General features: G+C 45.2%; 1 protein-coding gene across 2 annotated transcripts in view; it reads right to left on the bottom strand.

Moving 5' to 3' along the window:
• CCDC149 (coiled-coil domain containing 149) overlaps positions 1-26,283 on the bottom strand; it is a 100,432-nt gene that overhangs the window by 32,883 nt on the left and 41,266 nt on the right. For both annotated transcript variants that reach the window (XM_045989589.1, XM_045989599.1), the window contains exons 4-7: positions 17,401-17,508; positions 1,811-1,927; positions 1,132-1,304; positions 320-392 (exon numbers count right to left, since the gene is read on the bottom strand). In XM_045989589.1, the coding sequence (XP_045845545.1) occupies positions 320-392; positions 1,132-1,304; positions 1,811-1,927; positions 17,401-17,508 (471 nt within the window). The remainder of the gene's footprint in view (positions 1-319; positions 393-1,131; positions 1,305-1,810; positions 1,928-17,400; positions 17,509-26,283) is intronic.

Here is a 26,283-nt window from a genome sequence, read left to right as displayed (position 1 = left end):
GATGGAACATTTTCTAGAGGAGCTGATAAGAAACCTAATTCTATGTGGACCGAGGCAGTGAAGTGGCCACACCCGGATCTGGGCAGGCTCCGTGAGCCCTGTCTAGATGACATCAAGGAAAATGCTCTTGCAAAACCTATTTTTGTTGTGTTTGTTGTTTTGGGCTGAATTCTTCCTGGTTACCTCAGTGAAAGCTCTTACTTTATCTGGGAGGGCAGGCGAGCACTCACATGTCTTCGGTACATAAAAGGGAATTAACATAGAATGGCATTTAGATGTACAATCGTGAGTTGTTACCAGCATCACCACAATTCTTTACCTTATACTTGGCGACGTTTGATTTCAAGAGGTTGACCTCTTCGTGGAGTTGTTTTAATCGCTCTTGAAGGTACCTAGGAGAGAAAACATGCAATTAGGAAGTGTCTGGGCACAAAATAAAAAACATATAGGCAAGTAGGAGAAGAAAAAAAAGAAAACAACCTGCCTCCAGAGCCATTGTGTACACACAATGCCTTCTCACCACCAAAAGAGGAGAAGAAAAGTGTATCTTGGTGACCTCTTCTTAAATGGATGTAATCAAGGTCAAATATGCCCAAATCACAGAAACCCCACTTTAGAACAGCCTTCTGCAGAGATCCCCTAAGGGATATCAACACAGTTTTCACATAATTCTCATTAAGATGATTCCACTGGGAAGGCAGGCAGGAAGAGGCGACACCAGACATAACATTAAATTAGACACACGCACACATGCGCGCGCGCGCGCGCACACACACACACACACACAGAAATTTGCCTCGGGGAAAAGAAACAGCTAAGGGAATTTCTCAATTTATTTTCTTATTCTTTCCCCTCTCCTTGATATCAATACCAAGCAGCTTTCACTGGCTCCCTACGCTTCTTGCCCACCTGGGAGGTGGGGAGGGAAGGGGTAGGGGAAGGAGACAGGGGTCAGGGAGGCAAGTGTATAGGGGTGTGGTGCCTTTCTGACTTTCGAAGCTAATACGTGGCATTACTATCACCATTTTGGTGGTGGGACTTTCCTTTCATTGCAAGGCAGCTGTAACTCGGGCTGCCGAGACTGCACGGCCAGTGTCCTGCCTGAGTGCATGCCCGGGCCCGGCCACTTGCCTGTTCTCCATACAGAGGGCATCCACGTCAATGATGCGGTGCTCGTGCCCACCCAGGATGTGGTTTAGCTCCTGGTTGAGCCTCTCCACTTTGTCCTGGTAGGAAGACCGTTCTTCTTTAACGTCCTGAAGCTCGTCCACGGAGGCCTGCAGGTCATGCTCCAGAGACTCTATCTGAAAGCAAGGAAGTGTCCTTACTGAAGATGTTCTTCAGACATCATTTTAGGGCCAGAGATGGAGGCTTCTGCTTTGCTGACCGACTCTGACAGGGCGTATTCATCCCATCTGCGAGAGGAGGGAAATGAAGTCTAGGCTCTCTTCCCTGTCCCCTAACTAGGACTCTGTACCTGTTGAGATTTTGGAAATCTTTGGGAAATTTGCAAATTAAGGCCAGTTTGTCATGTATTATTCCTTCCCTGTCTATCCTGAATCGGGAGAGGGGAAGATGTTTCTTGTGTTCAGAGCAATGGCATCCCAAACTAGGGAAACAAATCTGCTGGAAGCAAGGACCACAAGAGGCAGATCAGGAACTTACAGGGCAGGGAGAACGTCAAAGCGTTCAACTCACACCCTCCTTCCGCCTCCGGCTGGCATCCTAGGCACCTTGCCCTCTCTGACAAACGAGACACAGTCCAAAGGTACAAACATATCCCCCACTCTTAACAGATGTTAGCAATAACCTGTTCCTTAGCTCTCTCCAGCTGCTGCACCAAGTCTTCACGCTCATGGGCTGCAAAATGCCGCACGCCAATTTCTTCGTCTCCGAGCCTCTGTTTGGCAATTGTCATCCTCAAGAGCTGTATTTTCCATTAGTAGGAAAAGGAAGAGAGAGAGAGAAAATATGTGTGTGTGTGTGTGTGTGTGTGTGTGTGTTAAAATGAATAGATCCAAACCAAAACCTGAGCATATTCAGCAAAAAGTTTTGGAAGGTATGACTTTTCAAGAAATACTGAGGAAAGGCATGAGACAAAGAAGTGTCTTGCCAATATCATGAATTAAAGAAAAGTTAAATATATATTGTAGTTTGCACACACATGCATATACCCTTATATCCATGCATACACAGTGTAAGTCTAATGGGAACACTGGCCTGGGTGTTTAGAAGGTGAAGATCCTTTGCAGCTCTGGCACAGTAAAGAAAAATCTCTGGGTCTCTTCTACAGTCAGCAAAGACAACAAAATGATCACACAATTTCTGGAAGTATCTAGTAAGATAGGCCTGTTGTTCCCACATCGTAGCAATGAGGCTACGTCATCAAGGGCCTTAAAAATGTCCCAACCAATGTTTCTGACAACCTGGTCTAACAGCAATCCCAGACATGCACCAGCTTTAGGAAAAAAGAAAAAATGGATTGTACTCTCATTTTCAGAAAAAGCTAAAGAACGAGAACAAACATCTAACGAGCACGGGATGGCTAGCAAAGTGTAGTGCAATCAATCAGTGGGCTAGTTTGCAGCTGTTGGAAATAAGGGTGATGAACTGTGTAATAACACAGAACATGCTTATGATAGCATGCTAAGCGGGGAACAAAAAGCAGAAGACTAACTTTCATTTGCAATAAAATTGAAATCATACAAAGAACTTGTGCACAAAAGAAAAAGTGACCCAATATACCCCAACTTTTTAAAAAAGATTTTATTTATTTGATGGACAGAGATCACAAGTAGGCAGAGAGGCAGGGAGAGAGAGAGGGGGAAGCAGGCTCCCTGCTGAGCAGAGAGCCCGATGCGGGGCTCGATCCCAAGACTCTGCGATCATGACCTGAGCCAAAGGCAGAGGCTTTAACCCAATGAGCCACCCAGGCGCCCCTACACCCAAATTTTTAAATGTGTGTGTTTTGGTGATGGTGAGATACATATGTTCTCTGTTCTGTGCTCTATGTTCTAACTTGTCGAATAAACACACATGACTTTCATAACAGACTTTCATTTATAGGTTTTTAAATGCCTACAGATAAAGTTCCAGTCTCCAAAATGTAATTTTCCAAAGGATCCCTGCAGACCTAGAGTTGCTCCAGGCTCTGGCACCTAGCTCCATGTGCAACCCCAAACCTTTGGGTAGGGTGATAATGGAAACAGTGATCCCAGAAGATCTGATGGGGCCAGAACTGTCCTTAAGTGTCTAGTTCAGTGCCAACGGGGTAGCCATGAGACTGACTTTTTCAAGTTAATGGCCCTATTTCCTGATGCTTCTTCTGAAAAGGTTGTAAGCCTTACTCCCCACATCCCTGTAGGGTGTGTGTGGATGGGCTTCGTAGGCAGACAGCCTGGAGACAGATTTTTATGACCCAGCCAGCAATGTCCGCTTGGGGCATGCTCCTCCTCCTTGGGGCATGAATCTTAAGGGGTTCGTGGCCAGCAAAGAAAATGGGTCTTCAAGTCTCTAAGGGATTTAGGGGCAGGTGAAAGGAAGAAAGTTAAAAGCCAAGATTGAATATTAACTAGATCAAGACAATAAATACCAGCAGTCACCAAGGAAAACAATGGTGTAAACAGAAGCAACTAGCATTACTTTCAAACGACAACTATTTTGGGTCCTTTACTGAAAACCACTTGATTGAATGTGACCAATATTTATTGTGCACCTACTATGTGCTAAAGCAGCACTGTATTGAGCAGACAATTCTCTGGGAAGCTGGTACAAAAGGCCAGCGGAGGACGTAGGATACTTAGGGATACAGACATTTATAGGTCTGCGCTCCATGGAACCTGATTACAGCTGATCCTCATAACTCAAGGATCCTGCAGGTATGAATTTACCTACCCGTACATCTATTTGCAATCTCAAAATCAACATTTGTGGCATTTTTGCATCATGGCCAGACATGTGCAGCTATGAACAGAGTTGCGAAGAATGTGACTCCTCCAACAGGAGCGTTTCCAGTTGAGGTAGAACAAAGCAACGGTCTACCTTCTTGTTTCGGTCCTCGTACTGCAAACAGGTGCCCCTCTCGTGGTCTGGTCATTGCCCTGTTTGTTCATGCTTTTGTGATTTTTGTTGGTGTTCTGCTGTTAAAATGCACAGCGCTGAAGCAATGTCTTGTGTTCCAGGTCATGAGGTGTCTGAGGAGAATACGCGTCAGGTGTGACTTACAGCATTATGGGCCTTGAGTTCAAAGTTCTCTGTGAACTGATTAAAAAAAAAAAATTCTGACCGGAGGCTCAGAGGAACCTAGTCTTACATTTCCCCTAGGAGCAATCTTCGGTATTTGCTGATTTGCTGTTTGCAGAGAATTTAGAGAGCAGCACTATCGTGAATGATGTGAATCACCTGTACTGGGGGGAGATGGCGTTTATGGCAGAACTGGTTAATTCAGCCAACGGCTGGGATGTGAAAACATTTTCTGCATCAGACAATTTCTTGGCTCAGAACTTTCAGAACCCAAGTGGACATGCAGATAGACAAACAGCTAACCAAATGAGAAACGTTTCTCAGATCAAAGGGTCTAGGAACAAGAGGGCTCATGCCTCTTTTAGCGTGAGGCGACAAGAGGCCTTTGACATGGCGTGGAATGGGGGTCACTTCTCCTGATATGTGAAAAGCCAGACTGACAGCCTGTTCTTGAAGTAATAAAACACTTGCTGTGGTTTTCCATGCACAGAATGCTTCACTGAACACCTAATTTAGAATCATACAATTATGTTTGCTTAACGCCAATTAATTATTAAACATGTTTATTGAGGTCTGACAGCCATATAAGAGAGTCATCTTTTATATGCCCGATGCCTGTTATGCTTCAATAAATATGTTAACAATCATTTGGTGTTTAATATGCATACAATATTGCCTATTAAATTGCAGGGCTGGACTGGTTGAAACATTTATTTTTAAAAGTGAGGCCCACACTCGTAATAGCTGGATCATTAGTTGGTCTAAAACTCAAGTGCAACCAGCTGAAGGGGCCCAAGGAGGGGGTTGCGGTAGGGATGCAGCGGGAAGAGTTCTCCCGACTTCCAGGGCAGCAGCCCCGCAGGCCCTGGAATCTGTCTTAGTTGGGGTCTGGGGTCTGGGTCCACAGTCTGCTACCTGTACAACTGTACACAGACCTGACCTTCCCCGAGCTGCAGTATCTTCCATTGAAGCAGTAACAGTATAGCTTCTGAAGGGGGGGGGTGGGGGGGCAAGCGGGTGCTATAAGCATGAACTGAGAAGGAGTGCAGGTGGTTTAAGTGAGCATTTAACTCAGGAGTTCAAAGATCGTGCTTGGCAGGAAGAGAGCGATGGAGAAGAGAGGATGAGCGAGCACAATGTTTTCAGTTGGCCACTATGCACCCCTGCTTTCAGGGTCCCAGAGAGAGGGGTGTGGGAGGGGTGGCTGCTAATACATTCAGACACAAGCACATTGTTCATATTTATCCATACTGCCCAGTTCGGGAACCTAAATGCCACATGCCCTGAACTTTACGGAGAATTTAAGGGACCATCAGGGGGAAGCAGGGCTAGACACAAGTTTTTGCCTGTCACATGCTGACTTTAGGATGTAATCCTAAGAGATGGTGGGATTTTTCTGCAATACTTAGCACAGCCCCTGGAACACAGAATGCGTGCACTGTCAGCTGCTATTACGATTCTTGTTATGACTGTCATCACTGTCATCCTCACATGTGAGTGTCCCCATACATACACCCGCCCCCCCCGCCCCCGGGAGGTCCCGTCTTTCTTCCATGCTGAAAGAAGCAGACTGGAGCCAACCTTATCCATACACTGCAGGCAATGATGCTAACGTCCCACCTTGGAAATGGTTATGAAGCAACTGCTCGGGCCACTTAATTCCCCCAAACGGGGCCATCAAACCTCCGTGGCCAACGTCCCTGTGCCAGCCTGAGAAGCAGATCATTGCCCCATAAGGCTCATGTATGCCACCAATAGATGTATTCATTTGCTGATTTAGATAGAAATAAACGTTTATGAATGAATTATGGGTGTGAGTTGTCAGCTTATGGCTGAGGAGCAGCTGCAGCTGGGATGTGGCTGAGGGACACGGCCACAAAACCATGTGGCAAAATGGCTCTTGGGTGCCCCTCCCCCACCCCGCGGATGGAGTCCAACTTCTCTGCGGAGGCCCTGTTCAAACTCTGGTCCTCCTTGGGGGCTCCCAGTCGGAATGACTCACTCCTTTCCAAGATCTCTTCTCAGCCTTCACCCCCTCAGCCCTCCACATCCTCTCCTCATCTGGTCTTTGCTTGCCTGGACCCGTCTGCCCCTGTCGATGGTGACAGGTAGCCAGGGGCAGGAACGGCTGCTATTGCCACCTTGGCAAGTCATCTAACCTTGCTGGGCCCTGGGTGTCATCGTTTTTCTGAAAATGGGGACTGTGTTAATCCATCCAGGCTGCTGAAACAGACTGCCACAGATTCAGTGGCTTCTAAACAATAAGCATTTATTTCTTGCCATTCTAGAGGCTGGAAGTGCTAAAATCGAGGTGCTAGCAGACGTGGTGTCTGCTTCCTGCTTCAGAGATGGCCACCTTCTTGCTGTGTCCTCATGTGGTAGAGGACATGACTGAGAGGTGGAGGCCTCTTTTATAAGGACACCTGTCCCATTCATGAGAGCGTCTCCTATTGACCCAATCACTGCACAAAAGCCCCACCTCCTGCTACCATCCCATGGGAGGTTAGGATACCAACATACAAATTTGTGGGGGGACACAAATATTCAGTCTATAACAGTCAGCCCCTGGCCCCCTGAAATTCATGTTCTTCTCACATACATAATATACTCATTCCATCTCGACAGCCCCCGAAGTCTTAACTCATACCAGCATTGACTCTGAAGTCCAAAGCCTCATTGAAATAGCACCTAAATCAGATATGGGTGAGACTCCAGTCATGATTGGTCCTGGGGCAAACCCCTCTGGCCATAAGCCTGTGAAACCAGACGAGCTGTGTTCTCCCACAATACAAAGGCAGGACAGGCAGAAGACATTCCCATTCCAAGAGGGATAAACAGATTAGAAGAAAGGGTTGATGGGTCCTAGGTAAGTCCAAAACAGAACAGAACAATGTTAAACCTTTAGGCTCCAGAATCATCCTCTCTGGCTTGATGTTCTGCCTTCGGACCCACCAGGGTTGACAACCTCACCCCCATGACTTGGTAATGTAACATCATAGGGCTCTCTGCTGGCCATGCAGGTCTGGGTGACCCCATCCTTTGGAACCAGGCTGTTGGGACCCCAGACTCATGCACACCAGGCCAACTGGGTGGTCTCTGATTTGTCTTCATATTCATTCTTTCATTGTTTTTAAGAACAACCCCTGGGTCGTGTCTGAGCTGGCTGGTCAGTGCTTATCTCCTTATCAAATGGTCACCTGGCCATCCCCTTGGTGGTCTCATTTGTTCTACAATACAGATAGGCTGAGGACTTCCAAATCTTTCATTCTGGGTTTTGCTTAACAACTCCATCTTCAAGTCATTTCTCTATTGTATTCTATAAGCAATCAGAAGAAACCAAGCCATGTCTCCAATACTCTCCATAGAGATCTCCTCAGCTAAATACCAAATATCATTGTTCACAAGTTCTACCCTCCATAAAACAATGGACTCAAACACAATTCCACCAAGTTTTTGACTACCGCATAACAAGGAAGGCCCTCCCGCTAGTTTCCAATATGTTCCCAGTTATTTATGGGGCCTCATCCATGGCCTTCACTGTCCATATTTCTACCAACATCCTCTTCAGGATTACTTTAGTATTCTCCAAGAAGACGTAGGCATTCTCCTCTGTTCTTCCCGAGCCCTCACCAAAATTGCCCTTGATGGTCCATTCACAGCAGTGTAGGCTTTATCTAGCACACACTTCCAAACTCTCCCAGCCCTACCCATTATCCAGTTCCAAATTCACTTCCACATTTGTTACTTGTTCTAACAGCATCTCGCTTCTTAGGACCAACTCCTGCCTTGGTCTGTTTGGGCTGCTATAACAGGACACAATAGACTGGGTGGCTTCTGATCAAGAATGCATTTCTCATAGTTCTGAGGGCAAGGAAACTCATGCTCAAGCTGCTGGCAGATTTCATCTCTGCTAAGTGCCTGCTTCGTCATTCACAGACAACCATCTTCTTGCTGTATCCGCACTTGGCAGAAGAGGCCTAAGAGCTCTCTCTGGGGTCTCTTTCATGAGGGCATTAATCCCATTCATGAAGGCTGAGCTGTTCACCTCTCTAAGGCCCCACCTCTAGATACCACTCCAGTGGGGGTTAGGTTTCAACATAAGAATTTCAGGGGGATACCTTCAGTTTGTAATAAGGATAAAAGCTATTTTGTAGGCAAGACAGCTCTGTATAGTGGCCCATCCTGTGCACTGCACAATGCCAGCTCTCGGGGGAGGGTGTCTCTATCCTCATAAAGTGCAGCTACAATGCAATGATGACTATTGATGTAACTCTCCAAAGAGCTTTAAAAGTGCAGTCCCCAGTTACAGTTGGTATGGTTACCGTTCTTAGGCAGAGACTCTATTTGTCAGGTTATGGGGAAGATCAGATGAAAGGATTACTAACAGGAAGTGGATGCTAGCCCTCCCTTCCCCCCAGTTCTGTGTTCTGCTGCAAGTAGCTCACCTAGGGAGAGGTCAGTACCAAAAGGCATTTATTAGACATTCAGCTGGCATAGTGCCATGCTTGCCGACTTAATAAACAAGGCCCTGCCTATCTTGACTTTTCCTGTTGGTTTTCTCCATATGCTCTCCAACTGCCCTCTGACCTTTTTGAAATACCCTTGATAAAACTGGACATAGTTGCTTAAAAAGGCTCCAGTTTGCAACTCTATTGTGTACACCAGAGTCCAAATTCCTGGATCTATAGGTTAATCCATGTCTAGCTTTAAACAAAAGAATTTGTCACTAAAACAACCAAACCACACCAAAAACACACAGTTGTTTTCATTGTCTTCCTCCTAAAGCTCTGGAGAGCATCACATGCACTCATTAGTGTGTATATCAATGTCTCCCGGTTAACCAGCACCCAACTTGAGCCAAACAATGTGCTCGAAGCTTTTCTGACACATCTTATCTTCAGTGGCTTTTCACTGCATTGGAACAAGTGTCAGAGTTTTTAGTTGGGTTGATGAAGCACAACATGAGGACATGAGATGCTCCCCACAAGCCTCCTGACTCCATCTCCAGCCACTTGCCTTTTTTCTGTTCTCTAGCCTGTCTGGCCTCCTTTCAATGCCTCAAACAAATTCTTGTGCCTGCTCCTGGACCTTTGCACATCCTCTTGGTCTATCCAGAACCCACTTCCTTTCTGTCTTCAGGTCTCAGATCCAATGTCACCTCTTCTGTGAAGTCCTCCCTGGATACCATCATGAGAGCCATTCACCCTGAAGTAGCTCCCACTCAGACCACCCAGCTCTACTGTCTTCATCATACCTACCAGAAATGATCTCATTCATCTCTCATGCCATCCCCACCAACAGCTCCACCATAGCCGGAACCTCCCTTATCAAGTGCTCTGGAACATCTGGTACCCACAGTGGTGTCTAGCTAACTGGAGGGGCCCTTAAATACTTTTTAAACATAGGAGAGCTCTCATTTGATGCTTCCCATGATTCCAGGAAGCAGACACTGTCATGTCCTCTACAGGAGAGACCCTCCCACCCCGGAGAGAGGCTGACACAGTCTCTGAAGCCAAGGCTCTTGCCCTTAGTCTATGCTGAGTTCATTGAGTCACAGTGTCCCCTCTCTGAAGGTTGCAATCTCTTATTGCTTACAGGGAACACAGGTTGGCTCTTCCCACACCCCAAGCCCTGGCTTCACTGCTTACACACTTGAACCCAATGAAGTCCAACAAGGTACCCTGTGACATACTGTTGTATCTCCATTCTCTGATGAGGTAAAGCAACCTGCCCACACCACAAACCTGGCAAATGGCAGGGCTGGGAGGTCCACCCTGGCAATCTAGGGTTGTGGAATTGATGTTCCATCGCCTCTCTCCACAACTACCACAGCGACCACACAACATCCCCCCAGTGGAGTATATTCTGTGTCAAGTGCTTTATGCAACATAATTTTTCATATTTAATTCTCATAAAAGGTACACTGGCCTCCCTGCTATGCCTTTATCATCCCAATCTTGTCCCTTGGTTACCTGACCACCTCCCACCTCCCCCTCTTCAAGTTTCTCAGCAAAGGGCCTGTGAGCAGATATGCCTTCCCTGACCACCTAATATAAATAGTGTTCCCCTTCTGCTCTGGTTGCACCCCATAGTACTCTAAGTCATGTTTTCACTTAGTGTTAATTATCCTCTGACATGTCATTCTGTATCTCATCAAATATAAAACTCCAGGGGTGCCTGATTGGCTCAGTCAGTTGAGTGTCTGACTCTTAATTTTGGCTCAGGTCATGATCTCGGGGTCATGGGACTGAGCCCCACCTTAGTGGGATGATCTCGGGGTCATGGGACTGAGCTTAGTGCAGAGTCTGCTTGGGATTCTCTCTCTCCCCCTCTCCCTCTGCTCCTCCCCCTGCTCATGCTCTCTAGCTCTCTCTAAAGTAAATAAATTCTTAAAACAAACAAAAAAACTCCATGAACTTTAAGACCCATCTTTATGTATGTCTAAAAGGAATAAAAATTGTCCATCGTAGCAACATAATACCATTGATTATATGTCAGAGATGTTCAAATGTGAAGACCTTCATCTCAGAATCTATGAAATAGAATATATCTGTTTAGTTGATTACTATTGATCTATCCCTACTAGAATGGAAGACCCATGAAAGCAGGGACTCCCTGTTTATTTCCCCCTCTGTAGAGCATATAGTTGGAGCCTCAATACAGCTCTGTTGAAATGATTTCCACTGAGCCGTGCACTATAAGGCAAGTACTACTGTTATCTCCACTGTGCCAAAGAGGAGAACAACTGTGACAAAGAGAAGTGAAGCAGCTGGCCCACGAGCACACAGTTAGGAAACCCCTGAATTACCGTCAGCCAGTTCAGTACACGTCAGCCTCGGAGCCACAGTCTTTATAGGGCCCCACCGACCAGCCATAAGGCGCTTCAATGTCCTTGATCTGGACCGTGATCTGGATGTGATGTGCTGTAGAAGGAGACTTGAGCCGCTATCTCTCAGAACCAGTTCTCTAGGAATCACTAAACTCTACACTTGAAACTAGTAATACACTGTATGTTAATGACATTGATTTAAAATTTTTTTTAAAAAAAGAGAGTAAACAATACTTGAAAAAACTAAAAAATAAGAAGTAAGTTACAATGCGTAGTCTCACGGGCCACCCGAGCTACGCACTCACTTGAGGTGGGACAGGCTCCAGTACAGTCTCTGAGACCCAATGTGTGCCATTCATCTGACAGTAAAACCTTAGGGAATACTGATCTGCTCCGACTGCCTGCTGAGTGATCTGAGCATTGTCTGTAGTTCACAGTCAAGATCCCAGTTAGAGCAAGATATGCTGGGGCTGGAGCAGGGCCCTTATCACTCATTTCAATTCTTTGTAATTAATTTCTATAATGCCCCAAGGTAAGAGCTTTTCATTAGAGTGCTCTCTTCATTTGGGTTTCCTACAGACTGGGACATCTCTCTGTTCCTCTGAAGCATAAAGAGGAACAGTTTACAAAGAGCTTTCTGATAACTCATTCCGGACCATTACAAACAGCCACAGTGGAGCACTCTTTTCTTTATTTAAAAAAACAAAATATACTTTAATTAGTCACCTGAATACTCCTTGGTCTGTCTTTATTGGCTCGTGGCTTTGGCTTAATTGGTTTGCTCTCTGAATCTATCCAAAAGTCCCACGTCAATAGAGGTATAGAAGGGCCCTATCGTTTTATGGTGCCAATGCCACATAAAACAGAGGTGCTTAAAGGTCATCAGCTGGTGTAACATAAAGCTCATTATTAAGGACAAAACCCTGTTTTTATGCAATATTACAAAGAGCTACATTTCAATTGGCCAGCAGGGACCCAGGAAATTCGGATGCAGGACAATGCTAGGAGATGCTGTCCACCCAAACGTCCTTGCTTTTGAATACCTTGCATTGCATTATTGTTCTTCTGCAATAAAGTCCCATAAGCTCTCACATGAAGAAAAGCAAAAGCAAGTGGACAAGAAAACCAAGTTCTGGCTGTCTCACTGGGAACATGAGTTCCTGTTCCTGGCATGCTCTGTTAGGTGCCTATTCTACAAGGGGCACACAAAATGCAAGGAAGCTTCCAGGAGCTCTGCACCAAAGGAAGCATGCTTGGTGCTGGCAAAGTCTGGGGTGGTTATAAGGAGTGCTGAGTTTGGGGGATCCAGAGGCGAGGCTTCTCACCACAATTTCTGTCTCTACTGGGAGGCATGTACCCAGTTCACTGGAAATACTTGATCAACAGGAAGGAAGACCTGAGCTTCCTGGTAGACACTTGCACAAGAGAATTCTAAGCCAATCTGGCCCCAGGTCATGCTAAGATACCAGCAACATTTACCCTTAGTGGAACACTTCCAGGGTTCCAGGCACTATGCTACACCCTTTACAAACACTGAGTACTGCACACACACACCCCCAATCATTAATTCTCCTTGTCCTACTTTCTTTTCTTCTCAGCACTAACCTCTATCTGATGATCTTGTATATTTTTAATTTCTTACTGTATCTCTCCCCAACTAGAATATAAGTTCTGTGAGAAGGGGTACGTTGTCTTTCTTATACCTTGGTGTATCCACAGCTCCTCGAACATTAAGCAGTACGTAGCAAGTCCCCATTTATGTGTGGATGAATAAATGATAAAACCTGTCAACGATTCAATATGAGATATGATCGCTCCCATTTTCCAGATGAGGAAGCTAAGGCCCGGAGAGAAAACTGACTTGCTTAAGGCCATAAAACAACTACTGGCAGAGCTATAAATCTGGGTCGAACAATTTCCAAAGTTGGACTTCTTAGACTATATTTCTCTACACCACTTAACATTGGCAAGGCTGGAGCTGGTCTTTCCTGGAGTGCCAATCTTCCCAACTCACAGCTCAGTGCTTTCATGTTGGTGGCCTCATGATTTGTTATAAATCAACGAAGCACTACCAGCCAGCCTTCCTCTTTCTGAGAGCTGGTCTACCAGCTCACCTCTGGCTATCTGACCCAAATGTGCTCTGCTGGGTTTGTTGGTGACTCTTACTAATCCTTAAATTCTCAGAGAACCCCTTCTTTCTCCTGGTCCTCTTTCCCTAAATCCACTCTTTTAATGCCCAGAAAAGGAGCAGGCAGTCCTCTAGGGCAGGAAGGAAAGCTGCATTTCTCCTACTGGGCTCTTTTTCAGACTTGAGGTCCCAGCATTGTCTGGGTCTTTCCACATAATTGGTCCTTATTCTGCACAGACTGACACCCTGAGAGCCCAGGGCAATCCACCACCCATGAAAAGGTGATCTGTGGAGTGATTTGTGGAGATATGAGTCCTCCCTTCCCCACATGCCTCCTCTTTCCTCATTAACCTTTCAGAACCATAATTATCAAGGAAACGGAGGGTGTCTGGTAAGTTTCCCTCCTCATGCCTCTCTTCTAGTTTGTACTGGGGGTTTGTGTCCACCCAAGAGCTCTGAGAAATTCTTGGGCACAATTCAGAGAGATGGCAGGTGGCGTTTGATCATGGGAACCCCCCACCCTATCCCAGCTCTCCCCCACCCTCCCAACCCCATGGGAGGGCTAAGCTGCTTGTAAGCCAGGGTGGCAACAAATTTTTCAAGAGGCTGTTTGAAAATGCTTTATGGCACGTAGGGTTACAAGGCTCTAGCTGAACAAATGGAAAAATTAGTCTACCTTAAAATATCCAAGGCAAGTAATTTCCTATCACCTTGTTTCTTAAATGTACTTAACATCTAGAATCTGGGCTTCCCAAAATATGGATAAGGGTCATCAGTTAAAATGGCAACTTGGAGATAAAAATCTTCTGCTTTAACAGTCGCTCATAAAGTGATGCCATCGGCCCTTCTGTTTGGAATGGTATGGGCTGGGGGAGGGGTAGTCCAATAACATCAGATACTAAGTGTTCTTGAATTTCACAGACTTGAGGCAGCCTATGGGCAGGACTTTTACCCTGAGTCCACCAAGGCTCAGCCTCAGACACTCTGCCCTCTCCACAAGGGCTTCCCAAGTTCTCACGCCTGGGGTTTGCTTTGGTTTTGTTTTTTTCTTAGATGAAAGTTTGCTTTTCTAGCTCATTTCTCCAAATTTCAAAACTACTTCTTGGCCTGTGAATGGAGTTACTGGTGACAACCACAGTTTATTTTCTCAGTCTGCTTATTTTCTTACATTCTTTGTCCTTTTTGTTCTCCTATTCCTCTTTCTTGAACCTTTGGCTCTTCTTTTCCTTCCCTTCATTCTCTCCATTTATTCATTCACTCATTTATTCCATTCCATTCCTTCAAATAAGATTTACTAAGTAATGTGCATGTACCAGGAACTAAGAGTGCTAATTCCCAGCAATAAAGCCCAGTCAGGAATTCTGCCTGCAAAGAGCTTACTCTTGGGGCGAGTGTGCCATACATGTGTCTAAGCAGAGGGGAAAGAGTGGAGCACTCTGGGCATGCACAGGACCTGCCCCTAAGAGTTGAAGAAGGCTACATTTGGCCTAAGACTGGAAAGATGAACCAGAGTTGGAGAGGGAAGTAAAGGGAAAGAGCGTCCCGAACAGCGCCAGTAGCCGGTGCAAAGGCCCTGAGGCATAAGACAATAAAGTTCAGCAAAGGGGCTGAAATTAGTGCTGTTGCACTGAAGCATGAGGTGATTAGTGGCAATAGACACGGCAGGAGAAATCAGTTAAGGGGCCAGATACTGGAGGGCCTACCCACCATGGCAAGGAGGTTGAACTGGATTTGGAAGGTGATAGAAACGTTGGAACAGCAAGTGACATAACGAATTAAACAATAAAAAAAAGAACAAATGAAGGATTAACCCATTCTTCACCACATACCAAGGAACAGGGGCCTCTGCGTTTCCCAAGATGCCTGGTGCCATTATCGAATGAGTCATCTGGCCCTAATGTTGACAACCGGGGGTGGGGGTGGGGGGGAGGGTGGCTATGACTCACAGGGATCTGAAAATAAATCAGCCCTATAACTATAGATGCAAATGAGAATAAATGGATTCTCTGGGGGCTCATTGCAGTTGGTCTCTTTTTGAGGAGGGGAGGCTGGATACTGAGATACGGGGCCTGCTGAACATTACAGCATCTTCCCTGTACCTTTTGATCAGCAATTTACTTCACAGACCATGAATATGAGTCACTAAATTCTAAACCTTGGGCAAGAAAACAAAGTTTGATAAATGTGTCCAGCTACTGGAATAAAGACCCAGAACGCAAACAAATCAAGAAGTTCAGACTGTGCCAACACACAAGGAGCCCCAGACCTGTGCTTAGTGTGACACGTGTATACACACACACACACACACACACTGAGTCCTGCACACACTCACACATGCATACACACATACTCACATACACACACGCCCTCCCTTTCTTTCTTTGAAGTACCAGTTGCAAATGTCGATTCCCATGTCTAAAAGGGTCAAAATTGAAAGTGACCAAAAGATGAGGCAGAAGTATATTTTGGAAAGTTGGGGAGGTGGATAGCTCATTTAAGGGGGAAAAAAGAGATAAGGAAATAAAATCAGTCAATCAAGAACCATGAATCCAAAAATCACATCTTTTCAAAATGTTCTAATACTATATAATGTTCTAATGTTTATAATGTCTAATTTCAAAATGTTCTAATACTAAATAATGGATTTATTATGTCTCAAAAATTCCTGTAGTATTTTTATGGGTTTAAGGGAAACTACTACACACATCTCATTTCATTCTCTAGAAAACCTTGAGGAAGCAACTAAGAAGGTCTGGCCTTTAATTATGAACCAAACACCTAGGTTACAGAACTTAAATCCTTGTAATGGTGCATAAAACCATACCAGAGCCCTGATTAGCTTGTCCAGTGTTAATTAAAACCCTTCTCAGGCATTCTCTCCCACCCCCTACTTCATGACCTGGAATAGTCAAGCCTAATTTTTTCCAAATATATGTAAATCCAAGGGGTTTAAAAAAAATGTAAAGACTGATTAAGTGGAGAAGAGGCTACGCAGGAAGACCTCCCAGCTGGTCCTCAGACTGAGCCTCTCAAACCAGCAGCAGAAAATCCTCTCTGATCTTTGATCATGGAAGACCTCTCAGTATAACGCAGACTCGCGCGTGCATTTTTTAAAGAGCCAGCATCTTTCAAAATGGCGCCTTCCAGGGCGCCTGGGTGGCTCAGTGGATTAAGCCGCTGCCTTCGGCTCAGGTCATGATCTCAGGGTCCTGGGATCGAGCCCCGCATCGGGCTCTCTGCTCCGCGGGGAGCCTGCTTCCTTCTCTCTCTCTATCTGCCTCTCTGCCTACTTGTGATCTCTCTCTCTGTCAAATAAATAAATAAAACCTTAAAAAAAAAATGGCGCCTTCCACGAACCAAGAACTCCCAGAAACAGTGAACATCACCATCATTTGTCAAGAAAATTTGGTAACATTTAAAAGACATTTCCCAAGAAAGGACCTCCTCCCGGCCATGGGGTTTTTTTGAGTTGAACTCCAATGGCCATCTCTGTGAAAAAAGCTGCCTCTGGCGAGGAGTTGGAAATGGATCTCTTGTGGCAAAACAGAAATTTTTTCGGGGGGGGGGGGGACAGAATTAAAACTTTGATAGTTTTTTCTTCCTTTTCTCAATTGTACTTTTGTTCACAGCTTCAGCTGGGAGAGTGAGAGCACACATTTAGTTTGGAGTTTATGAGTTCATATTTTATAATTAACGTTGCCAACAGGGGAGTTTGATTAATACCACGCAGTGGATTTTGAGCAATGTTCCATACAAATTGCCAAATTTAGCAATAAAATAAATTGGTTATGTGAACATAATTAGTAGGATGACTACTTAAAATTCAAAACTGAATGCGAATAATTCCAAATCATCTGAGCCACAAATCCATTATTTGTAGAGAAGGGGGAAAGCATAGCATTTTGGGTTTTATTTTGCCCTCAACTGCAATGTTATTCACCACCAAGCTGAATATAATGAAACTTCCACAGTGGGTTGTGGCAATATTTTGGAGCAATCCAGAAGCACGCACATACACGTGCGCACACACACAAGAGGGATGTCATAAAGAAATGCTAAACTGTGACTTTTCACTGCAAATGCAAAAATCTATAAAAAATTTCTCAGCAAATGCGGCATTACGTTTTTCTGATGTGTTCCCCATAAACCTCTAAGCGCACAATTACATGGCGGAGCTTTTCCCTTTAAATATTCACAGTACCTTATTGTCTCCCTGGACTTCTGCAAGCCTTTGCTGAAGTTCTTTAATTTCTTCTCCCAGATGTTTATTTCGGTCCTGAGAATCTCGCAGTAGTTGTGCAAGATTAGCCTGGAAATGTCAACATATTATGGAATACAATCAGAAACACGGGAGCGGATCAATGTGGGGCTTTGTTGGGCTTGCCGAGGCCGGCACCCCGGCCGAGTGGAGCCATGCAAAGCCCATTAGATAAATGCATCCACGATCGCAAGTGTGCATATCACACCACGACAACTGCCTGGTGAGGACAACAGTGCTGGTTATGAACCTCAGCACGGGGATCTCCTTTGTTTCCAGAAGGGCACATGGACAAGGAATGGAGGGGTCAGTCATATTCGACTTTTTAGTGAAGAAATGTTAAGGGCTCTGTGCTAAAAATCTTGTAAGTGGATGTAGAGTTCAATTATAAACTTGAGCCAACAATACAGGAGAAAGTTTAATTTCCTTGTTTAGATAGTTTTCTTCCCCTTCAGATAGAACTGGTTTAGTGAGCTTTTCTTTGCTACCTCAATGCTCAGAATTTTGATCACAAGATGAGTTTGCCAGAGAAGGGACAAGGAATGAGCAACAACTTCAGAAATCAGGGTCTGGAGGTAATCCAACAGTCCCGGGATGGGTTGCTCACCTCCTTATTCCCTTCTTCTGGTTCTGTGGTACCAGGACCATTCACCTGCCTGACCTGGGTTCATGACATCATCTCATCCATAGGCTGTGCCTCCTGCTCAGACCCAGATCCCTCTGGCCCATATGGCCCACTCTCTACGCACCAGCCTCCCCACCTCGAGCCAGCTCCACCACCATCACTGCCCCCTTCCCCAGAGCACGTGAGCACCTCTTAACCATGCCCCCACCCCTTCCACAGGTGCCCTGAGCTTGGAAATGACGGTCACGTGACTGCTTTTCGGCCGCGCTGTTCCCCTTTATGCTAGCTGCTGCTTGCTCTGGTTCTTGCCTTGCTTGTTGCCCTCTCCTCTAACCTCAGCGAGAAGACTGCAAGCGACAGAAAGGCAGAGATGCTGTTCCCCCTTTCCTTGGCATCCATGTCTCTTGCTTCAGGAAGGGCTTGTGTTCCAGCAAATGTTTTAAAAACCCATGATGAATAAATGAAGGAAGGAAGGAAGGAGGGACAGAAGCAAGCAAGCAATGAGAATATGGCCTGTGGGGAATCATTCAGAAATAGTTGGGAGGGGGATTTTTAAGATTATTGTGAAGATTCCCTTCATATTACAGCTGAAGAAACCCAAATGCAGAGTCATTAGGGGACTAGTGTAAGTGTAGTGGCCAAATCTCCAAGCACCTTAATGCTAACACTTCTGGGGGTGCTCCTGGCTGGCTCAGTCGGTACTTTTGACTCTTGATCTCAGAGTCATGAGTTCAAGCCCCACATTGGGCGTGGAGCCTACATTAAAAAAAAATAATTTTTTTAATGCTAATACTTTTGGGAATACTCAATGTCAGCTCCTAAAAAAGGAATGAAGGTGGAAGGATAAAAAAGTTAAGCCTTGGTTTGGCTCATCCCTGACTCTGCACTCTGTCTCATCTCCCATGTCCCATCTACTGGGGAATCAGGTTGTCTCTACCTTCAGGTTCTTCCCTATTCTGGCTGGACACCTCCCAAGTTTACTTCCTTGCTGTTGCCCAAGCATACCAGGCATGCTCCCATCCTGGTGAAGTTGCTCTATACTCTCTCATGGGAATGCTCTTCCACCAGAATACCTCTTGGCTCCCTCTCCCTTTCACCTCTTCAAGACTTTGTGCAGAAGCCACAGTCTCAACAGGGCCTACCTGGACCACTCGATCTAACACTAACTCGATCTAACACGCAATCTAACACAGCAACCTGCTCGCCTCCACCCTGATCTTCTAAGCCCCTTCCCCTACGCTATTTTTTTCCTTTGTAGCCCATGCCATCTTTTAAGATATCATGTGATTTATTTCATGGCCTACTGCTTACTACTTATTTCTTGCCTTCCTCTCTCTACAAAAATAGAAGTTCCATGAAGGGCAAGGATCTTTGTTCTCTCTATAATCTACCCCAAGCACCTAGTAGATGCTCCATAAATATTTTCTAAACAAGAGACAATATGTTGAGTCTGGAGATTGTGGTCTCAGCCTAGGGAAGAATATGGACTACGAACAGTATGTACCAACACTGAAGCCAGTGCTGGGCACAGAGTCTTGCGTGGAAACCTGACTCATCCCCACTGGCTGGATTTAACCAAGCCCTGTATTCCTCAACAATGCGATCTAATTTTCAACCTTGTATGTGCGAGGTTCGTATTTTAGAATAGATGTATTCTGATTTTCTCAGTTTTCCATTCTTATCAGATAAAATTTGGTGAAGGATGCAGAAAATTAATTCCCATCTTACACTTAAAAAAGCAAAAAACCAAGAGACACTGTGACTGACTACTTCTGGAAATTTTTAGAAATCAGATCAATTCAGCTGGATTCCAGTTCTGCCACTTACAGGGCTGGGTGACCATGGGTGAAGTCCTCGACCTCTTGAGCCTCTCCATCTGAAAATGCAGCTGACCACACATATCTCATGTGACCATATGATACTTAAATTGAATAACGAACACAGGACAACTCCCACAGTACTTGGTATACAGTAGATGCTGGTTAAAGTGTTGGTTAGCTCCTCCTGACTGTGTCCTTCCAGTGGTCCCAACTCAACCACTCAGCGAACAGTTGGGTAGACAAGGCCGAATGCCTCCTCGGACCCAATTAGCTCCTTTGTGATCCTGCCCCTTTACTGTTCCTTATTCATCCATTTGCTTATACAACAAATACTTATTGAGCACCTACCATGTGTTTTAGATTCTGGATATACAGCACTGAGCAGGACAGACAGAATACCTTGCCCTTGTACACTCCCATTTGAATAGATATTCCATTAGTTACATTATGTTGCCATAAAATAAAGAATGACCTAGTGCTTGAATGATGAGAAAAACAAAGTGTGCAAAGGGAACAAAGTGTGCCCAAGGAAAGGACCATATTTAAACCAAGATTTAAAAAAGCAGAGAGAGCTGGCATGAGCCTTGTGGATGGGAGTGGGGAAAGTTCCTGATAAGGGAAAAGGCACCCTGCTTCCCTCACTCCTAACACATCACAGGATTCTGATTCCCAATTTCTAGTTGGAGAACAGTTTAAGGCCGCAAGACCAGAAGGACAGGGACCACAGTACAAGGACAGGCCAACCCCAGGGACCAGAGTACAGTGATGATTTAGCTCTTGACTTCCCTTTCCTGGTTTGTCCCCTCTATCTGCCACTCTCCTTCCTTAGCACATGGTAGCACAAGTGGGCTGCCTCTGTTTTCCTTCCACGGAACCCCAGAACATTTCCCAGACATGAGCTCAGCTAGCATAATCCCTCCCTCACAGACCAGAGGGACTGGCCCCACGGAGGGGCGGAGAAGCAGCGTCTCAGCACCCCCTCTGCAGGAGACACAGCAAAATTCACCTTCACCGCGCCTGCCTCTTCTTAACCAGAAGGGACGTTCAGGAACAAATGCTTGTAAGAGTGACAGCGAAGGGGATCAAGAGGACACTTATCAGGACAAGCACTGAGTAATGTATAGAGTTGTGGAATCTCTATTATCCACTGGAAACTAGTATAACATTGCATGTAAACGATAATGGAATTATAATTAAATTTTAAAAAGAGTACCTGTGAAAACTTAATAAAAGACACGCCCCCCCCATATCTGCAATGTCCTTAACCTTTTCTTTTCTTTAAAAGATTGCATTTATTTATTTGAGAGAAAGAGTGAGCGACAGAGAGAGAGCAGGATCGGGGCGGGAGGGGGGGGAGAGGAGAAGCAGGCTCCCTGCTGAGCGTAAGGGCCAACGGCAAGCTTGATCCCAGGACCCTGGGATCATGACCTGAGCCACAGGCAGACACTTAACTGACTGAACCGCCCAGGTGCCCCAGTCTTTCCTCTTTGAATCAACAGTGGCTTGAGCTCCTCAGGTAGCGGGAAGACCCTGATGTTCCCTCACCAGCCTCAGGTCGTAGCTAAACCAGTACAACCTGATCCGTCAGTGGAGAAGGGCTAGTCCTCTATCTCCAACCAGGCACAGAGCAGAACTTTTGTAAAATACAATAAAAATCAATCACTAGAACAATGAATTTGGTTGCCTGGGTGGCTCAGTCAGTTTAGCATCTGCCTTTGGCTCGGGTCATGATCTCAGGGTCCTGGAATCGAGTCCCATATTGGGCTCTCTGCTCAGTGAGGAGTCTGCTTCTCCCTCTTACTCTCTTCTGTTTTTTCTTTCTCAGTAAATAAACAAAATCTTAAAAAAAAAATGAATTTAAATGGCATCAGGATAAAACCCCCGAGTGTTTGGTAGAGTCAACAGACATAAAGTCATGCTGTCAAATCATCACAGAAGTTTTCGAACACTTCCTCAATTTCTGTGTTTATCATGGACCAGAAGCGAGCCGCCTGGCTCCCGGCGTGGTCCTGGGACCTCACTTTGAAAAGCCCTGAGCTTGGAGAGCTGCCAGGTTATTTAGCTATTAGCACAGGGCGGGCACCTGGTATTCACATCACAGGCTCTAGTGCTACGGGAATCAGAGGACAAGGCTGCTTCTGGAAACAAGGATTTGCGGAGCCGGTGATGTGACTGCCGACCATTATTTACTCTGCAGCTGGCTGAACAGAATTCTACCAAAATAAAGCCAGGCATTTCCATAATAGCCACAGAATGGTGGTCCATTAGGAGCGCAGAGCCTCCATGCTGGGTTTGAGTAAATCTACCTGCGCTTTGAAACAGAGACCGCTCTTGGGTACGGTGGGGGAGGCACCCCGCTTCAAAGCGCTCAGCTGTAATTTCACATTTCCCAGGCTGGGTGACTTGTCAACACACATTTCTTTTCTATTCAGTCTTTTCAGTCCTTCCACCTCCTCAACTCCAAAACAATAACTTCGGGAACTGGAAAATGACTGCTCTGATAGGGTACCTAATTCCTTGACATATACCTTAAAGAGGAAAAAAAAAAAAAAAGAAAAGAAAAGAAAGAAAAGTAGTCCATTTCAAAGCACTCGAAATAGAGGAGAAAAGTTCACACGATTCTTTTGACCAAAAATAACACCCATGACTCACACACGCTCACTCTAACAATCCATCAAGCTAACACGTGGGGTCTGCTTATAATTTATCAGCTATGCAGGGCGTTTTGTCTCTGTGTTATTGAGAAGGACTCTATGACCATCAGTTGGCAATAGCCACACTATGTAAAGGAAATGTCAAAGAAAAAGTGGCAGACCGCCTAACCCTGGGAAGGCTTTTGCAGGGAAGGAAAACCAAACTGAGAGATCGTTTCCTCTAGATCTCTGGGGCAGGAGCTAGCATAAATAGCAAATCGTAAAAAGGTTTAAAAGATCTTTTAAATATTCAGATCTAGCCAGGGCCCACAGGAAAGGTTGACATTTTAGTTCTGATAACAGGGGAATGAATGCAGTAGCATGTATGGTAGGACCCATATACCGCAGTGACTCTTTCTAGCTGCAAGTTCATGAACATCGTGATCGGGAAGAGAGACGAGCAGGATTGGATGGGATTGTCTCTGGGACATTCGAGGCCAAAAGGATTCAGACACACCTTCATTAAGGAACAAGTCAACCCCCAGCTACCCAGTGATGTCTATAGAGATGCACTGCCAAGGCCAGCCTGTGGTGTGGGCACCATGACTCTCACGGCAATTCTCTCTGCATATAAATGAAGGCCACAAATCCTGATGGTTATTGTGGGGGCAAAGATCTGGAAGGTGTGAGAGCAGTGTGATCTCACCCCAACCTTTCGCCTTCTGGGGGGCAGACATTCTCACTAAGACAGAGAGCCACATGGGCCAAGGGAGCCGTTCATCCGGTCCCACCGCATCATAGGCTCCAGCTCTTGCCTCAACCACTGGGTTTTGATTCCCCTAAAAGTGCCATAAAATATGTCAGAACAGTTTACATTCTAGATGCAATATACTTTTTAAACTTATAAGAAGTGATGGCAGCGAGATTTAAAAAAAATCAATAATATAATCACATTTGGCAATGACAATCACAGGTAAGGACCCTTGTTTCCAATGATCAAGTAATCAACACTGGCTCACAAGGAAGGGATTTCAGGACACTAGTTATAAAAAACCACCCTGAATCCTTCGGATGGGGAGAAAGGATGCACTTTATACCATTTTTCTCCCTGAAGTAGGAAAAGTAAAGATGGATATGAAGGGGATCAGAATATGCCACTCCAAAATATTCCACTTTGCCATGAGGATATTTTGAGTTGGGCAATTGCGAATCAACAGATACAGAGAGTTCCCTTCCCTCCTCCCCATTTCTACCTAAAAGCAGGGCATAAATTTCCCTTTGTGAAGCTGTCCCAACCTCTTTCGTACCGGGAAGAAGTAAGCAGTCCATCATCAGAGAGCCATTCGGGGCACCCCAAGATCTGCACTATATAAGACTTACTAAAATAACCCTTAGCTCCCATTAATTTCCTGTACATTTTCTAGTCACTTTCCCATAGCTGATCATCCCTTGAAGCCCAAATGCTCTTTCTTTTATTAAAATGGTATATATGCCCCTGAGCCAACCACTTCTTTGAGTTTCACTTCTTCTGTGAACTCCCATACATATAAAATTGTATACTCTCCCTTCTGTCTTTTGTTAGTTAAATTTGCAGGCCCCTATGCACTGAACCTAAGAGTATAGAGTGAAAAAAACCACAAAATAAAAGAAAGTGATGAAAATTTTAAGATTAACCATCCATCCTTGCACTAGCCCAGACACCAGCAAGAGCAGAACAAGGGGTGGGCCACATATTTCCACCTGAGTCCTTAAATAATTCAGACCAGCGACCAGGCGGCAGGGGCAATACTCCAGGGGCAATCCCTCATGTCATCCTGAATCTCTGTAATTTATTAGACACATATCACTGCAGGAACCTAGCCATGGAAAACTTAGTCTACATCACAATGTAAAAATAATGTACACCAGGAAGTCCTGGTGACATAAAAGTACTTATCAAATTGCTGACCTAAAAGTACTTATCAAAAGTGGGAGGGAAAAAAGGTAAGTAAGAGCCAGAGAGACAGGTAAAACCTTGACCTATGCACTTCCTCAAGAACAGTAAGGAAAAGAGAGGGTGAGGGGGTAAGAGAGACAGAGATCAGACTCAGAAACCATGCTGCTGCATGAGGTCTTAAAAAGTTTGATGCTGTGTTGGGACACCTGAGTGGCTCATTTGGTTAAGCATCTGCCTTTAGCTCAGGCCTGATCCCAGAGTCCTGGGCTGGGGTGGAGCAGGAAATCTGCTTCTCCCTCTTCCTCTGCCCCTTCTCGCCGCTTGTGCGCACACTCTCTCTCTCTGAAATAAATAAATAAAGTCTTTTTTTAAAAAAAGTTTGATGCTGTGGACTCCTTAAAGCCATACCTTCGAGAGGGCAAAGTACTAGATTAAACGAGAATATGTTTAAAAAAATGTCTGATGAAACATCAAGTATACTTGAGCAGTGTGATTGATAGCAAATTTAATTGCAATTTTGACTCTGCTGCTTTGGTCTATGGTGAGTCCTGTGTTAATAGTAATAGACGGAGACTTGCTTTGCTGAGCAAGGGCTCCCTATTCATAGCAACTGCCAAAGTGATGACCTCTGCTACAGTGACAGTTTTCCTATTTACACAGAAACAACCACCCAGAGCTCCTGCCATACATATGTTTTGGCTGTGCAAGGAACCCTTGGCAGACTCCTCCCACCTCATAACCTCAACACATGTGCTTGTGAATGAATGCATTTCCAGGCCCATAGGCAAACACACGCCCATAGGTTTGGAAGGTTGCCGTGGACACGAATGTTTGCTTCATCTTTGCCATTATGATTCTGCATCGGCCTACTCTCAATTTCTCTAGATTCCTTGAGCCTAAACATCCCCATCTATAAATTGGGGTGGGGGGGGCACTCTCACCTTCCTCCCAAACTCCCTGAAAAGATCCACAGAGCTGACAGCAAGACCCTCCCTCTAGTACTCAGAATGAAATTACAGTCACTTCACTCGGGAGAGCTCCGCAAGCCGGGCCCGGATTTCTTCCCAGTTTCCCTGGTGGAACAGGAAAGTCGCACTGTTCAAAGAGTCGTGAAAAGAAACATCTCAAAGCACTTGAGATCTTTGAAGGAAGTTTTAGGTTGCGAGCATCAAATTCAAGATACATAGAGCCGCTCTGATTTGCAGTCCCCGGGGGACGAAAATAAGATTAGCCAAAAAGACTTTCGTACTGAAAAGTAAAAGGCTCCCTCCCATTCCACAAAGGGCCAACGCAGGCTCTATTTTCTCCAGGCTCTCACTCTGGCGCATGACACCATCCAAATAAGCCGTCACTCTTTAAGGGAAGAAAGCAAAGGCTCCCTCTTAAACCTGGAGGAATATCCCGTGATATGTCGGCTTGAGATCAAAACGGGAGAAGACAAAGATGCGTTTGATTGTTTATTCGAGGAGAAGTTGGAATGGGGAGAATGCGCTGCTGTGACCCCAAGAATCCCATCTTCTAAGAAGATTAACCCAAGATAATTCAAATTCCCTTTGTCTCCTTTGGAGGAACTGCTTGTTTAACAAAAGAAAAATATTGAAAGTGTTATTTGAGATCTTCTGGGGATCTCTCTCTGCAGTGCAAAGAAGTGCTCTGTGTATAGTTCTGCCTAGAGTATCAAGAAGACGTTTTCATTTCAATATCCCAGGAGAAGTTATTAGTGCATTGCTGTTGTCACGATTTCTTCACAGTTTCCTTAACGCATGATTTGCCATTGGAAATTGAGTTGTTTTCAAAGAGATTCTAAGTTCT

This window comes from Meles meles, chromosome 2, assembly GCF_922984935.1.
Source record: "Meles meles chromosome 2, mMelMel3.1 paternal haplotype, whole genome shotgun sequence".
NCBI classification, from domain to species: Eukaryota; Metazoa; Chordata; class Mammalia; order Carnivora; family Mustelidae; genus Meles; species Meles meles.
The sequence above is the reverse complement of the archived record's forward strand: the minus strand, read 5'-3'. Positions and strand labels throughout refer to the sequence as shown.